We start from the raw sequence: 17,500 nt of genomic DNA on the forward strand, positions 1-17,500 counted from the left end.
TCTCCTCTCCTCTCCCCTCCCCTCCCCTCTCCTCTCCTCTCCCCTCCCTCCCTCTCCTCTCCTCTCCTCTCCTCTCCTCTCCTCTCCTCTCCTCTCTCTCCTCTCCTCTCCTCATCTCTCCTCTCCTCATCTCTCCTCATCTCTCCTCTCCTCTCATCTCCTCTCCCCATGTCTCCTCCTCTCCTCTCTCCTCGCCTCTCTCCTCTCCTCTCCTCTCCTCTCCTCTCCTCTGTCCTCCTCTCCTCTCCCTCTCCTCTCCTCTCCTCTCCTCTCCTCTGTCCTCTGTCCTCTCTCCTCTCCTCTGTCCTCTCTCCTCTCCTCTCCTCTCCTCTCCTCTTCCTCTGTCCTCTCTCCTCTCCTCACCTATGTCATCTCTCCTCTCCTCTCCACTCCTCTCCTCTCCTCTCCTCTCCTCTCCTCTCCTCTCCTCCTCTCCTCTCCTCTCCTCTCCTCTCCTCCTCTCCTCTCCTCTCCTCTGTCCTCCTCTCTCCTCTCTCCTCTCCTCTCCGCTCCCTCTCCTCCTCTCCTCTCCTATCCTCTCCTCTGTCCTCCCTCTCCTCTCCTCTCCTCTCCTCTCCTCTCCTCTCCTCTCATCTCCTCCTCTCCCCCATGTCTCCTCCTCTCCTCTCCTCTCCTCTCCTCTCCTCTCCTCTCTCCTCTCCTCTCCTCTCCTCTCCTCTCCTCTTCCTCTCCTCTCCTCTCCTCTCTTCTCTCTCCTCTCCTCTCCTCTCCTCTCCTCTGTCCTCTCTCTCCTCTCTCCTCTCCTCTCCTCTCCTCTCCTCTCCTCTCCTCCTCTCCTCTCCTCTCCTCTCCTCTCTCCTCTCCTCTCCTCTCCTCTCCTCTCCTCTCATCTCCTCTCCCCCATGTCTCCTCCTCTCCTCTCCTCTCCTCTCCTCTCCTCTCATCTCCTCTCCCCCATGTCTCCTCCTCTCCTCTCCTCTCCTCTCCTCTCCTCTCCTCTCTCCTCTCCTCTCCTCTCCTCTCCTCTCCTCTCCTCTCTTCTCTCCCCTCTCCTCTCCTCTCCTCTCCTCTGTCCTCTCTCTCCTCTCTCCTCTCCTCTCCTCTCCTCTCCTCTCCTCCTCTCCTCTCCTCTCCTCTCCTCTCCTCTCTCCTCTCATCTCCTCTCCTCTCCTCTCCTCTCATCTCCTCTCCCCCATGTCTCCTCCTCTCCTCTCCTCTCCTCTCCTCTCCTCTCCTCTCCTCTCCTCTCCTCTCCTCTCCTCTCCTCTCATCTCCTCTCCCCCATGTCTCCTCCTCTCCTCTCCTTTGTCCTCTCTCTCACTCTGTAAACAGCGACTCCACACGATGAAGACAGTTTGACTAAAAACGTGTTTTTATGGTCATTAATGTCTGAAAGAAATCTTTCAGGACTGAATTAAAGACAACGTTTGAAATGTCTGTAACTTGAAGCCAACATGTTTGGATTGGATTGTATGAATCTTGCACCAGTTTCCCTTGTTTAAGAAAGAGACGGACTCTCTTTGACGTCTTCACATCAAATATTTGATTCTCCGTCCTCACTGAAGGTGGAGCGGCTCAGGCCTTGAGTGAGCATGATGAAAGGGAGGTGAAACTGCAGCTCGTTCGGCCTCTCAGGCTCACATTCCTCCGCTGTTCCTCCGCTGTTCAGGATTCGGTTGTTTTTGTGTTCGGGAGGAGAAAAAATGTTGGAAAAGTATGTGATGAATTATGCATCTCCATTCCAGACGATCACTCCAGGATCTCCTTGAAATCGGAGAATAACCACGGCAACTCAGACTACATCAACGCAAGCCCAATAGTGAGTACTGTTTATTCATTACAGCGCCACCTTGTGGTTTGTATCGGTCGTCTCTGAAGCACCTGATTTCACTTTGAGATATAACCAGAGTCACTGATCTTTTGTTTTTACAATGCATGCTGGGAGATTCGGCATGTCTCGCTCAAGCCCCCAGGGAGTGCGCCGGGCAATGAAGCCATTTTAACCTGGTGGCCAAAGCTGGTATTGCAGTGTCACATGATGCTTACGTCAGAAAAGAGACGTCTGTAAATCAGTGAAGACTTCTTTTTTGAAATGCATCAACATCCTGATACGAAAACTTTTTAAATGATTAGGTTTTAAAAGTTGTAAAATGCAATTAAAGCCAAATTCAGATCTATTTCTGTAAACATAATGAACGCAGATCAGAGCCATTCCAACGCCAAGTTTGCGCCCTCTGTGGACCGCCTCTATTGAACGCCAAAGTCAAACTTTTTAGTTTCAAGCACCACAGAGCTCCGCCTCCTAAATCACACCGCTGCTTTCACTGCCTTTAAAATGGCCGCACCCTGGAGACTCCTCCCCTTTTTTTTTATCTGCACACCCAAAAAAAAAGCATTATTTTTTGATTAAACGAATGTATCGCATCACACGTCCAGAAAGGCTTCAGTCTGAGAGAGGGATGATGGTTTTTCTTTTTTAGCACTTTCCCCCACCAAAAAAAACATTCAGCCAGTCATGATTTCCCTCGAGGCTGCAGCGGAGGGATTCCATCAAAGGGAACAGGAAACTATGCATTTCAAATACAGTGCCAAAATATCTGAGGAGATAGATGAAGGGGTTTGGGGGGGGGGCACACAGCTGCACTAAAAGCCCATTACTCCTCAGAAACAAACAATGGAGACTTCTAGATGCTCTATTTATTCCTCCATTTTCTCTAATGGCATATTCATAGAGGTTTTCCAGCTTATTTAAACCCTGCTGTAGCGCCACATTTACCATCTTTTAGAGTAATATTATAATAAACACAATCAGTGTTTTTTGAAGAAGTAAGCCAAAAAACACAAAAAAAAGCTCTGAAGAGAAACAGAGACTGTTGTGGTGCAGAGAAAAAGAATCCAGGGACACCAGAGGATGCTGAAGTAATGGAGGATGCAGCGGTGTGTGCATGAAAGGACAGTAATTACACCACAAAAGAGACCCCTGACTGAGCCCAGTAAAACTGTGATAATTATGTCTGTCACTGCACCTTCTTCCTCCTCATTAGCGTCAGGGGGGCAGCGGCCTGCGAGTAAATAATCTGTCGCTTCTTTCTTGGAATTCGGGGTCAGGGAAAGCAGAGGGTGACACACACAGCTCGGATAATGGTGAACGCTTCGACCGCGAGCAGGGGTGGAGCAGCCATTTTAAAAGTGCGGGTGTTCTAATGCTAGTATATTACCCCCCACGAGCAAATCAACACATTCTGATTCATTTAATGTCCAATAACTAACGTTAGCTGACACATCACACAACAAGACAAAGTTACAAAAGATAATTAGACTCTAACTTTATGAACATCCATTGTTAACCCAGTTAGCTCTAAAAACCAGATTCAAAACTGCTCTTTGTGAAGCTTTAATTTTACTTTTCTTATTGCCTTATGCCTCAGTCTCTTCAAATATAATGTGCTTTTATTTTGAAAAACTGCAAAGGGGACTTCCGCTACATCGTAAAGTTACAGGAGTAAATAAATACAGCTAAAAGAACAAGAGGAGAAAATGTTACACTTATGTTTTTGTGAGGTGGATTTATCTTAAAAACATGTTTGGGCGCAGTCAGAGGTGTAGCGTCATTAGCATGTAGGGAACGGTTGTGGATGTGGTCTCCTCTGGCCTCTTTCTCACAAAGTCAAACACCGTGTCGCTCTAATATTCCCCACCTTTCCTCCATCATGCTTTGATCCTTTTTTTTTAAACTATCTGTTATACGTTTTAAGCTAAAGGCGTTTAGCTAACACAGCATCGTGGCGCTGCAGCGAGATGTTAAAGTTGAGACGCTTCTCCAGGAACAGGTTAGTCGTTCAGGCTATTTCAGCACGAGCTGTTTCACTTCAAACCACTTTCTTTGCTTTTTATTTTTTTTGTAGTCTATCTTCAGCCGACAATGGCGAGGGGAGGACAGCTCAAACGCAGGCCGGCTCTTTCATGTCCGCGCGTTAGTATTCATGCAGGGATGTCGACGCACAGCTTCAGCGTGTCTGTGTCCTTGAGATTGGCTAAACGGAGTGGCAGCAACCGCCGCTCGGCACCACCCTTTCATTTCTGTGGGGGGAGGGTTTTTTTCTTCTTTTTTAACAAACCCACGAGAGGAATTTCAACAGGGAGGTATGAAGAGAGAAATTGAACAACACAGTTACACCTAATTGAAGTAGCACAGTGGGTAATGAGCAACATTTTCCTTTTTTTTGAGCGTCCTTTTGGAACATTTCTTTCAATAAATGTTATTATAATAATAATAATCCCATTTCATCCAGCCACTGTGTCGCTGTAGTTAAAGCACATCTCCAGTCATTAACTTACAACTACATTACCCACAATGACTACTGGCAGCTGATAGACACTTTTTTTTCTACAGCTCGACCGATTAATCAGCCGGCCGATATATTGGTACTGGATCTTTTTTGACCTTAATATCGGTATCTGCCCCAAAAATCTCATATCGGTCAGGCCTGGCATTTTTCACTGAATCATTTTACTATCCAAATGATGTGGTTAACGCCGTTCCCTCACAGCGAGGAGGGTCCTGGTTTGAATCCCCGTCCTTCAGGAGTCTCTCTGTGTGGAGTCTGCATGTTCTCCTCGTTCATGTGTGGGTTCTCTCCTGGTTCTCCGTCTTCCTCCCACAGTCCAAACACATGCTCGTTAGGTTAACTGCTGACTCTAAATTACCTGTAGATGGATGAAGTTTATAACTTAATATAAGGGATCAATGCAATAAAAGTGTTTTTATATATCTGCCTGAATCGATCCCTAAAGATCGAAAATAGATATCGGCCGATATATCGATATTGGATTTTTTTCCCTCCCTAATATCGGCATTGGTATCGGCCCCAATAATCTCATATCGGTCAGGCCCTGCTTTTTTCATTGCATCATTTTACCATCAATCAAAATGATCCATTAAATCCTAACCCTGCATGGAATCTGGATCATGAAGAATTTCAGAGTTTAAATCCACTAAAACCTCTTTAAAAAAAAAATTTCCATTATTATTATGGATCTTGTGTCCCATTCAAATGAACTCATTATCTGTTTCTACTGAGCCTGACTCACAGGGACATCATCGTCTCTTCATCAGAGAAAAACCGACACGACATCTTTAATCCCCTGTAATGAAAATAAATGGCAGAGAAAAAGGGGAATAAATTGAATCGTATAAAACAGTTTTTTGTTGGCCTTAAGTCGTATGTTCCAGCTTTATCGGCCATCCGGAGATTTAAGACTTAATCCTGTTGTCAAGCTTCTTAAACATGAGGACGGAGAAAAGCATTGTGGGAAGATTAAAGCCATGAAGACATGCTCCATAATGAGGGTCGAGGACTTTCAAGACTAAAAAAAAAAACAAAGAAGAGAGGGGGAAAAGTCCACGCTGAACATCTGAGCTCACGGCCGGTGTTCTGGACGAGTTCTCATGAAGACTGGAGGATCCATTAAGCAGGACTCTGCAGCCGTCCTGTTTCTTAATGTTATACTCGGAGATGTCTCCCTTTGCTAATTGACTCTCTTCTTGCATAAAAGCTCCATTTCCATTAATGGATGATACACAAAGGTGGCTCCATCTGCACAGAGATGTCCGTACACCTGCATTTATAAACACTGCTGCATTCTCCTCATGAGACCAGCGTGTAGGTCTAACAGGAACAGGAAGAAATGTCTAATGAAGCGTTGATCTCTACCTGACCAGCACCTCTCTGTTGATGCATCTCGCACTCCAGGGTGTGCAGAAACATCCAGTAAACAACATTCATGGTGGGGGGGGGGGGGGGGGGGTCAGCCAGCACCTGCTCAATCAAGTCTCAATCACGTCCCTGAAAGCAGGTCCCACATGGGGTTCGGTTTCTTTCAACCTCAACATCCCTCACATCGGCCTCCTGCAGGGCTTTAAAGTCCCGCCCCCACGTCAAAAGCATGTCAGACGACGCCGTTTCATTAGATTTAAGGAGTTCGTTCAAGAGGAGGATCAGGATTGTGAAAAAGCTGCCATTACTAATGACAGTGTATTCTCAGTACCTAAAGGGTTAAAGGTCACATTTTCAAGGTTTGCAGGGCGGATATGTTCTTAAGATCAACCACTCATGTCCCATGTCTCATTTTTTTTTTTGTGTGCCTCATTTGTTATTTATATGTCACCAGTTTGTCACTCTATCGCTATCTGATAAAAAATTAATTTAAAAAAACACTCATGTCCCATTTGAGTGGTAAAATATGAACCTCGTTGTGTTTCTGTGCTCACGCTGGTCGCTCCTCTCCTCGCCACTTTCCGCTCGCAAAAAGTCTTTGAACCGCAATGCATGATGGTACATATTGCTGGATAGTGACCATCGGTTTTGCATTCCTTTTCTAAATGCGTTGTGGGAGACTCTGAGAGGACTCTATCGGGTATGATGATGCTCACTCAGACTTCAGACCCCACACTTCCTACAATTCTACAATTCACTCTGCAGACTCTTTTATCCAAAGCGACGTACATCAGAGAGTAAGAACAACACAAGCAAGGATCTAGAAAAAAGGGAACAATGTGAGTAAGAGCAAACGATCAGCTTTGAGTCTGATTGGACACACAGGTGCTGACAGGAAGTGACCAGAGGCAAAGCACAACATTGAGGGCAGTTCTTGAGAGCTCTAATCAGTATAGAAACCATCTTATAAGTCGTCGTTATCAAACAGAAACCATCGTCATTACCATCATCATCATCAATAATATGGAGACCATCATCATTAAGTTAGTAGGTATTCATGAAAGAGCTGGGTCTTTAGCTTTTTCTTAAAGGTGCAGAGGGACTCTGCACATCAAACTTTAATGTGAGTTTAGCAGAGGCCAGGTGTGTCCTCGGGTCCAGCTGGACCAGGGGAACCTCAAAGACCAGGAAGTACTGGATGAGACCAGCAGAAGTCTAATCACTGCGTCTCACTCTGCTCCTTTCTCCCCCAGATGGACCACGACCCTCGCAACCCGATGTACATCTCCTCGCAGGGCCCCCTCCCCTCCACCGTGGCGGACTTCTGGCAGGTAAAAGTCTACTCACTGAGGTCGATGTGCTGCCCTCTGTATGACCCGGGGGTTTCCTGTGAGTCACCGTTTTACTGTGTGATGTTTATTTGTTCCTCTCGAGACGACTTCTTCCTTTTGAGTTCAGCGACAGTGAAACACTTTCAAAGAGCGATCTAATTGAAGAACTTCAGTCGCTCGTTTACTACTCTTACATTCAAGTCACAGAGCGACGCACTCGATTGGCCTCGAGATATTTCTCCTCACAAGGTCCTTTAACAACACTCAGCGGATCTGACGATTCTTTCCAGACGAGTTTAGAACTCTTCTAATCGTCCGGATGAAGAAAGGTTTAAATGAGATCTTTCTTTATGCGGGGAACTGAATGAACTCTGTGAACTGTTTGGTTGTGTTTTTGTTGTTTGAGATATCAAAATATGAACCCGACTTCCTGTTACTGCAATTTATTTCAAAGATGTTTCTCCTTCTTCTCCGAGTCGATCCTCCAGAACAGGGCTTCCCAAAGTGTGGGCTGCGGCCCCCTGGTGTGCCGAGTGGGTACTGCAGGTGGGCCGTGAAAAGCCCTCCACCAATTTTCAAAATAAAAGAAATATCAGAATAATGATGATTTAGCATGAGTCAACCCTCTAAGTGATTAGTAAGACGTGTCATGACTATTCATGGACATAATGTTTAGTAAACGTTTGTGTCTATCTTGCCATAACATCATGTTGTAATGTCCAATAATTGACCCTAACTGAAAGTTATAGATGTAGTCAAAACTTTTATTTTATAATGAGCCCCGGAGTGATTTTGTATATCAAAGCGGGCTGCAGCAGTTTTAAGTTTGGGAAAGGCTGCTCCAGAAGAACAAGATTCCTTATATCTCAATAACTTTCCTTACACGCTCACCCGGGGAAGTGGGCACGTGGGGAGGCGGAGCTTAAAGAGTCAGCAGCTGAAATGAAGCGTTTCAGGCAGAGGCTGAAATGAGGGATTTTACTGACACCACTTCTGCTGTTAGGATTCACTCCCTTGGTCATAAACGTCAGACGAAGCCCCCGTTAATCACAGAGAATCTGCTGATGTTATATCAGTGATATCAGAGTCTTCACACGCCTTTAATGATGCATGCGAGGCCAAATGCCATTCGTATGTGTAAATAGGACAATACTGTCGTAATTAGAGGGCCCATCAGCTCCATATGGGGAAGTTAGTGAGCCTGCCGTGACCAGGATGTAGAAGTGTGGCAGACCAGCTGGCCCTGCACTCTGCACTCTGCAACTTGAACTGAATGGAGACTCATTTACAATCATTATCTTGGTGCTGACACCGTTTATTTTAATACGAGGAGGAGGTTTAGACTCATTTTTAGACCAGTTTGAGTTGTTTCTGCACACAGAAAGAAATGTGTTCTTTGTTGTTAGTCGTCATTTAGGAAACATATTCTGTAAAAACTTCCCCATGTTCCTCTAGTCCGTCTACAAACCCCCCAATGATGAGAAAAGTCCATCCTCTCCGTCTTCTGCCTGCTCCACTTTTCAGAAAATGTGTGCTCAAACAGACCGTTTGGAGATTTTCCCTTCATGACATCACAAAGGGCAGTAGCCCCTCCCCCAGGTGGGTGACACTCCCACAGCTAGGTGTTTGTTCTGCCCTCTGAGTCTGCCTTCTCACCGTAAACAATAGGACATGGAGCGAGAAAGCACCGAGTACACCCAAGCCCTTCCAGAGAGGGGGCGTGGTCAGACACAGCTCATTTACATATTTAAAGGTACAGACACAGAAACAGCCTGTTCTGAGCAGGGCTGAAATAGAGGGGTTTATAGACATGATCAAATACAGGATCAGAGTGGATTTAGAACAAGAAACTTCACACACATGTTTTGAGGAGCTCTGAGAATTATTTACACTGAAGAAGAGGAGGAGGAGATGTGACCTTTAAAATAAATTAAAGGAAGAGAAAAGTTGTGCGCCCATTATCTTAAGAAAGTCTGCCTTCATTGGCTCCTTCATCAGGAAGGAAAGATGCCATGTTTCCTGTTTCCTGTTTTGGATTTGTACATTTGAAAGCCCCTCAAATTTCACAGTCGATGATTGTTTCTTCATTTATCGGTTTGTTTGTGTGCCAATGTTTCCTCCATGCCAGGTGAATAAATGCACGGCCATTATCTAATGAAATGGCCTATTCAGCCATGAACTCTAAATCTTTCCCCAATTAAACAGAAAAGATTGACTGACACAATGAACACTGGCTCTGTGTCGGGGAATGAGAAGTAGCCATTCATTATTCAACATGGTCCACCGTGGATTGTGTCAGGAGGAGTAAACAAACGGGGGAAACACTGGCACTCTCATGCAAATGGGCCGTGCAGGAGGCAAATCTTTCTCGCTCCGTCCTATCTAATCCTCAGCAGCCACCGGGCTGCGCTCTGAAAGGCGGCTCTAATCCTCCTCTCCTCATTCCTCTCCTTCATCCGCCTCACCTCCCTCCATCCCCGGATATTACCTGAACTCTGCTGGTTGGTGCTTTTTCTCCTCCAAAAACATCACCCCCAAAATCAGAAGCCAATCAGCATTATGTGACAAAAAGTGACTTCTGCTGTCTTCTGTCTTCTTTTCATTTTCATTTTTATTTGTTCCGTACATGTCAAAACACACAACAGAAAAAAAAAAATAGAAAAAACGATTCACACTTTATCTCATGTACGGAAAGGAGCAGGGAGAAGAATACATCTTGTTTTGCCGGCCCCCCCTTACTCAAAAAGCAAATAATAAATGTCTGGATGGTCTGTCCAAATTACAATCAACGAATGAATATCAACATAAAACAAATCTGACAATTCAGTCTTCACTTCCTCAGAAATAAGAAGGAAAACACACAAAACACACTAACTGCTAATGTCATACAGTCTGATCACTTTGTTCTTTTCTTAAACTGAAATATCTGAACACAACCCTTCAAATCATTATTTAAAGAATTCCACAATTTAATTCTGATTACAGAAATACACTTCTGTTTTAAAGTTGTCCTTGCAATCTCATGCTTAAAATGTAATTGTCTTCTATGCTCTACATCTTCTGCACAAATCACATCAAATACTTGCATGTTTTTAAAGTTGATATCACATAAAAAAGGAGTTCATTTCCGTCAGTACCTGCACATATTCGCCCAGCCTTACAAGAGCAAACATCTATTATCAGCGTGCCTGATCTCATCACATTTTGGCACAGTGTAATGTGTCCTCCGGGCCGGATCACAGAAGCTCGTGATTAGTGTCGAGTCAAGGCCATTGTGTTTTTATAGCGATCATAAAAGCCGCGTTTCCTCCTCATTTTCCTAATGGTCGCCGTGGGCCTGTATGTTTTTCCCAAGGACACATTAGATTGTGAGAAGATGAAACGGGAGCAGGAGAAGTTGTGATCTCGCCCTCCTGCTGCTCCAGCCGACATTTATCATCTGTCACACGCTGCGAGGTGACATTTATTCAAACTTCCTGGACCAGGATTAAGAAATCAATTTCACTCTGAACCGAGGCCGTCATGGCGTGCTGATAACGGGCCGTATGAGCGAGCGAGCGGCACAGTTCAACGCCATGAAAGTGATCTCTGTGATGTCACACACGTGTTGTTTGAGGGATGTGTGACGTCTTTTCTCTTGGCGTGCAGATGGTGTGGGAGAGTGGCTGCGTGGTCATCGTCATGTTGACGCCGCTGTCTGAAAACGGAGTGAAGCAGTGTCATCACTACTGGCCTGACGAGGGCTCCGATGTTTACCACGTCTACGAGGTACTTCACAGTTTCTCCTTTTTTTACTTCTGTCCATCCCAAAACAATCAACATGAACTCTACTGTATCGTCGTGCTCACAGCCCTTCAAAATAACATCAACAGCATCTTGTCCTTTCAGAATAAGAGTCTGTCATTTAGAAACGTCACATTTCTACCTAACAAAATAAAATCCTGAGCAACAGGAACTCTTAAAGTCTTAATCTGTGATTTTTCACACTTAAATATATAAATCAAGTATCTCCTCTGAAAATAACTCTGTGAGTCATGACTGTCTACAATGGGTGTAACACCCGAGTCCCACTGTCTGTGATGTTTTCAGAGTTTTCAGAGTCCTATCTTCACTTTGTTTACATCGCCCGGACGGCCGGCTGACTCCTCCCCTCGTGTATAAAAGTTGTTTAATTGAGGGACTAGAGAAAAGAAGAATAACATACTGTACTCACTGCTTAACTGTGTTTCTAGATCACGCTCATTTCAGGTAAATTTACATGCAGTGTGAAGATACGAGCAGAATAAAGATCGCTAGCATTAGCATGCTAACACAACAATGCAGCGTGAGTTGTTTTGGTTTCATGAAAGTCTGAGGTTTCTGTAGAGCCTGGGACAAAGATAAGTACAAAATAAAACAGGAAATGAGAATAATACTAAAATAAACAGACAGAAACAAAACGTGACCTTCGGTAACTGGACGGGTTTTGTCGGTTCTGAAGGAGTCAGAGACGTTCGCTCGCTCAGGTGAGAACAGGAATCCTTCCTCTCGCTCGTGAAGTGGTCAGATTTTAAAAAGATCTCGGAGGAACGCAGACTGTGTGAATCATGTGACTTTAGGAGAAGTCTTCCGTCCTTTTCATGACGAGTTAAAAACGATTTTGATTAATGAAATAATCAAGCTTCAAATGTAACCAGATAACGATCACACATTTTAAATAAATACATTTATAATGTCAGAAAATCTTTTAGCCCTTTATCTTAGCATGGAAGCTAAAGCTACATGAAGTGAATTCCTCCATGATGCTGTCGTCTTCTTCTTCTTATGACAGAGGAATTAAAAACGCGTGTTCTTTTCTTGAGGTCAACCTGGTGTCGGAGCACATCTGGTGTGAGGACTTCCTGGTGCGCAGCTTCTACCTGAAGAACCTGCAGACCAACGAGACCCGCACCGTTACCCAGTTCCACTTCTTATCCTGGATGGACCGCGGGATCCCCACCTCTGCCAGGACCCTGTTAGACTTCCGCAGGTAGAGAGAGAGCACAACGTGCTGGTTGGACTTTTTTTTTTTTAAACCTGATCTTTTATCCTTTGCTTGTTCTTAATCTCCTTCCTTTTTATCCTGTACTCTCTGGTCCCCCCCCCCCCCCCCCCTTTTTTTTTGCCCCTCTGCCTTTTGGTGTCCTGGAGAACAGTTCTTCTATTAAGGACTGTGTTTCTCTCTACTATCCCCCCCTTTTCATCCTGGGCCTATTTCCCTCACCTCCCTCCGGCACATGTGATGCAGCAAATTAACTGCCCCACGCTGCCTGGCTTGGCTCGGGAAGAAAAAGGAAGAAACCCCCCCACCACCACCACCACCACCACCACCACCTAATTCAAACACCCAATTAAACGAGAGCTGTCTCACTTAAAACACGGGAGAGGGGGGAGAGCGAGTGACTGAATAACCTCACTCTGTTCTCCATATAATGCGCTGTGGCAGAAGAGCTGCTAAAGCTCCTTTGAGAGAACCCGGGAGGGATTGGAAAAGCCCTCCAAATGAGAATAGATGCATCTGATTTGTGGTTGGAAGTCTGTCCCTCCGGTTTGTAATGCAGATGAGAGGGGGGGGGGGAGAAGAGGAGGTGTTATCTTGTCATTCTGCTTTTACAAATCAAACTGAAGCTTGCATTCATATAAAGATATATATTCATGTTGGTGTGCAGGTTTTGAGTGGTGTGACTTTTCCTTTTTCTGCTAGGTAATGCTCCCGTAGTTGAGTGAGAATCTAAAGCTCTCTCTGAGTTTTCACGTCCACACCCTCGACCGCACACTCGCTCGTGGTTGTCACCGTTTCGGCCAACTCTGTATCTTGCGGTTGCCAGTGTCATTTTTGTGATGTTGCAGCTAGTAATATGAGCCCAGTTGCATAGTCACAAAAGTGATCATTGGAAACTGTGTCTCCTCAGCCAGGCCTGTGCACAAACTCTCTCTCTCGCTCGCTCTCTCTCTCGCTCGCTCTCTCGCTCGCTCACTCCTCCTCCTCACTGCTCATCCTTCCTCTGGCTTGCATGGGAACTCCAACCATCTCTGTATGCTCTTTAACTAATTCTTCTGATTGTTTTAGATTTCTTACTTAAAGGAGCGATATGTAACTCTGCCCCCTAGTGGTTAAAAGGAGTACTGCAGTCTAAATTCTAAACATCATAGAGAGCTCCCCCCCACCTCTATAGAGTCGATGCTCACACAGGTCACCATGTGGTGGACTCTGAAGCTTCAGTGTTTATCCAGCTCTGCATGGGTCTGTAAACCTTTCTGTGTTCTAACCTCTCTCCATTTTTCAAAAGCATCTCCAATATTGATCCTAGTTTGAGCACGTTTCTGCTCGTGGAGCTTATTAGAAACATGCAGAGGCTTTTTAGGTCGGGTACAATCACTTCTATCTGAACCACTTCTCTTGCCCGCTTCCATCGTTGCAACACCTGTTGACCTGATAACTGCTCTCATATCTGACAAACCGAGGGGCGTCCAAAACGGCCATGTGGGGGGGTGTCTTAAAAGCGCCTACCTTCTCTGGTCTTCTCTGCTGCTGCATTGTTGTCAGAGAAGCCAGCACTTCAACATGTTTCCTTAATGATCAGATAGTAAGATAGCTTTATCATTTCTCTCTCTACACATCTCACTGATTGGACCTTTAAACTGTAATCACTACACATGTATAGACATATATATGTATAAACAAAAATGAATATGCATTAAACCAAAAATATCTAAATGAATATTTCCTCCTGCTAAATAAGCAAATCATTTTTTGAATAAAAAATAAAAAGTTGTTAAATCACATTTTAATATGAAACTATGTTCTGTTTACGCTATTTACTGTAAAACATCCAGAATTGTATTTACTTCAATCAATCTTTATTTGTGTAGCAGCGATTCATAAGAAATGTTCTGGAGAGAGCAGCAGGTAAAAGACCCTTACTCAGACGTTTATTTTCATTTCATTTCTGTTTAAAATGTGAAAAACATTGCGTGGGGGGGGGGAGCATCCTGAGTCCTGGATGCTCTCTGTGTAGTCAGTTTCCATGGCAACAGCCGGGTGTGACAAAGGCCTGTTGGCCTTGGCAGCGCCTACAGTGTATAACATCCATAATTGGCCGGCGGGTTAATGCGTCGGCGGTTTCGGCAAATCACAACAATCGGCGGCACATCCATCAACCGCACATGCCACCGGAACGCCGTCTGAAACGATGCTTGGTTTATTTAGGAGCTGCAACACGGATCCCCCCCCCCAATTTAAATTGAAGTGATAGAGTGACAGGAGGGGGTGGCATCTGTCTGGATCACTGTTTGTTATTCTGATAAGTGCGATCATTAATTTCGGTCCCATGTGAGTAATCGTTCTGCGTTATCGCCATTATCAGCAGAAATAATCAAACTCTGCTTCCGGAGGCCGCCGTGCACCTTTTGCATTTCAGACAGGTGCTTCCAAGCTTGCGTAACATCCCATTTCTTTCTCTCTCTCTTTTTAATTTCAGGAAGGTTAACAAGTGCTACCGGGGACGATCGTGCCCAATAATCGTCCACTGCAGGCAAGTATACCTTTGTTAGTTCCTTGGAGCTTTTATTTTGAAGGAAGCGACTGTCTGTTTGTTCCTTGTAGCCTTTATTTTGAAGGAAGAGACTGTCTGTTTGTTCCTTGTAGCCTTTATTTTGAAGGAAGAGACTGTCTGTTTGTTCCTTATAGCCTTTATTTTGAAGGAAGAGACTGTCTGTTTGTTCCTTGTAGCCTTTATTTTGAAGGAAGAGACTGTCTGTTTGTTCCTTATAGCCTTTATTTTGAAGGAAGAGACTGTTTGTTTTAAACCTTCCTCAGTCCATTTACTCGATCTGCTGTTTATGGAAATGTTCATGCAGAGGGACACTTCCATTTCCCTTCTGGTTCAGCTAGTTAACTGGCCTTGATTGCTTTGTATTAAACACCAGGTATCTGTCCGACCCACTTTTAATACTCACATCCTGTTAAGTCATGCGTGGGGGCAAAGCAGCCCCGTGCTGCCGTACCAGCCGAGCATCTAGCAGTGGATTAATGAAGGCCGCTCTCCTGTTTTATTGGCCTTGCCTTTATTAGAGAGATGTGCACGCCTTGTTTGCAATTAACATGCAGAGCGGCTGAATGGCCGGCGGGCACAAAGGGAGGCTTTTCATAAGACTATCTCTGGAGTGATGGAAAAGCAAGGCTCTCCAAAAGCTGCTCTCGCACCGCCCCTGGCCTCTCAACCTCTCCTCTGCTCCTGAGGTGCATTCATTTAAAAAGCCTTTGTCCCCTGTGCGCCTCAGAACCCCCCCCCCCCCAAATAGTCTCAAGACCACACATGCACTCGTGTGCAAAGGTTTAACGTTTATTGGAGCATGAAATATTCACATCTGTGCAGGTGTTTTTATAAGAATATGAAGGATTATTACAACGTGCAGTTTTTCAGTTTGAAGCAGGACGAGAGATTCACTCTACAGCTGATGTAAACGAGCAATTTGTCTCCTTATAAGAAAAACACTCTGAGATTAAAGTCTCTCTCTCTCTCTCTCTGTCTCTCTCTCTGTCTCTGTCTCTCTCTCTCTCTTCCTCTCTCTCTCTCTCTTCCTCTCTCTCTCTTCCTCTCTCTCTCTCTCTCTCTATCTCTCTGTCTCTGTCTCTCTCTCTTCCTCTCTCTCTCTCTCTATCTCTCTCTGTATCTCTCTCTTCCTCTCTCTCTCTCTCTCTCTGTCTCTGTCTCTCTCTCTTCCTCTCTCTCTCTTCCTCTCTCTCTCTCTCTCTCTATCTCTCTCTGTATCTCTCTCTTCCTCTCTCTCTCTTCCTCTCTCTCTCTATCTCTCTCTCTCTCTCTCTCTCTGTCTCTGTCTCTCTCTCTTCCTCTCTCTCTCTCTTCCTCTCTCTCTCTCTCTCTCGCCCTCTCTCTCTCTCTCTCTGCCACCTTAATGATCTCTCTCTCTCTCTCTCTCGCCCTCTCTCTCTCTGCAGCGATGGAGCCGGCAGGAGTGGGACTTACATTCTGATTGACATGGTCCTCAATAGGATGGCTAAAGGTAACGATCAATGCCCCCCCCCCTCTTTTCACTCTCTTTCTGCTTGCGTTCAAGTGTTGCCCAGGCAACGCCAAAGCCTCTCGCTTTCCTCAGAGGGTCTTGGGGACTCATCAGAGGGTGACTTTTCTGAGGCCTTGAGAGGCAGACGTGGAGGGGGGGAGGGATTGGTGGGGGGGGGGGGGGGGGGGGAAGAGGAAAATGAAAAAAGGAAAGATTTCCCGTGTTATTAGTTTCTATTCAAGCCGCCGTCACACCGGAGTGACCTGCGCCCCAGCTGCAACATGAATTTAGACGCCACATGCATGGAAATGAAATGTTTAAATGTTGCTCCGATGGTTTGAATCTTCATCAAATATTTAACATGTAATTTATTTTATTTTTATCTTAATCCAGATAGTTAGCGCCTTACTTTCTCTTTCTCCTTTTTTTCTGTTTCTCATAAATTAAAAAACCATCCGCATCACAGGAAACTTAAATATCAAAACATCCTGAAGCTTTCTTTGTCTGCAGTTTGTAGTCCTGCCTTCATGTTTAACCAGATAACAGCAGCCAAGGGGCGCAGATGGCCTAGCGGTTAGTGCGAGCGCCACATGTACAGAGGCTAAGTGTCGGGTTCTAATCCGACCTGCGGCTCCTTTCCCGCATCGTTCCCCTCGCTCTCTAAACACACACACACACACACACACACACACACAGACGCTGGATGATGCTAGTTTGAAACTTGACTTGTTGCCAAGCAACCAAAACTCAGTCCTCCCTCCTCGCTCCTCCCTCATTCCTCCCCTCCTCCCTCCTCGCTCTGTAGGGAGTTATATGTAGGGGCCTATATCGTGCACTCATTCAACAAGAAAAAAACATTTCTAAAATGACTCGCTCACTCTACGTTCGCCGACAGTGACATCATCACTGTCACAGAACTAAAAAGTGAAGCTAAACGTCGGCTCAATAATAAAAGAGCCCGCCGATAATATCGGCCGATATTAGCGTATCCAGTGGCTATCGGTATCAGCTAATTTTATCTCAGATATGGGCATCAAATATTCATTTGAGTTTCATTGTATTACACCAGCTGTTCTTTGTCACCAGCAGAGGGCGATATATCTTCATTGTACTTTTTTGCTCGACACCAAAAATCCCATATCGGTCGGGCCCTAATCATGGCCCCAATGTAGCTTTAAACAAACGACTTAATTTAAGGGTTTAAAGAATAAAATAAACATAAATGCACAAAAAACACACGGGCAAAACAAAAGACGAGCACAGACAGTCGGTCAGCCTCGACATCGCTTAGTGCAAAGGACGTAACACCTGAATATCACCGAGCGGGGACCGGCTCCAGATATTTGTTGGAGTGTTCACTAAAGGAAGAGGAGGGAGCAGACTGAGGAAGAAGAAATGCCTGCACACAAAACATTTAAAAAATGATCACCTGAAGAAAACGTTGAA

The 17,500-nt window shown here is 45.1% G+C and overlaps 1 protein-coding gene across 1 annotated transcript in view; it reads left to right on the plus strand.

Moving 5' to 3' along the window:
- The first annotated feature begins 1,665 nt into the window (after nucleotides 1-1,665).
- Nucleotides 1,666-17,500, plus strand: part of LOC132994248 (receptor-type tyrosine-protein phosphatase N2-like) — a 21,696-nt gene continuing 5,861 nt past the window's right edge. The window contains exons 1-6 of the mRNA XM_061064476.1: nucleotides 1,666-1,780; nucleotides 6,932-7,009; nucleotides 10,658-10,777; nucleotides 11,851-12,017; nucleotides 14,509-14,562; nucleotides 15,990-16,054. Of these exons, the coding sequence (XP_060920459.1) occupies nucleotides 6,932-7,009; nucleotides 10,658-10,777; nucleotides 11,851-12,017; nucleotides 14,509-14,562; nucleotides 15,990-16,054 (484 nt within the window). The 5' untranslated portion in view covers nucleotides 1,666-1,780. The remainder of the gene's footprint in view (nucleotides 1,781-6,931; nucleotides 7,010-10,657; nucleotides 10,778-11,850; nucleotides 12,018-14,508; nucleotides 14,563-15,989; nucleotides 16,055-17,500) is intronic.

This window comes from Labrus mixtus, chromosome 19 (assembly GCF_963584025.1).
Source record: "Labrus mixtus chromosome 19, fLabMix1.1, whole genome shotgun sequence".
Classification (NCBI taxonomy): domain Eukaryota; kingdom Metazoa; phylum Chordata; class Actinopteri; order Labriformes; family Labridae; genus Labrus; species Labrus mixtus.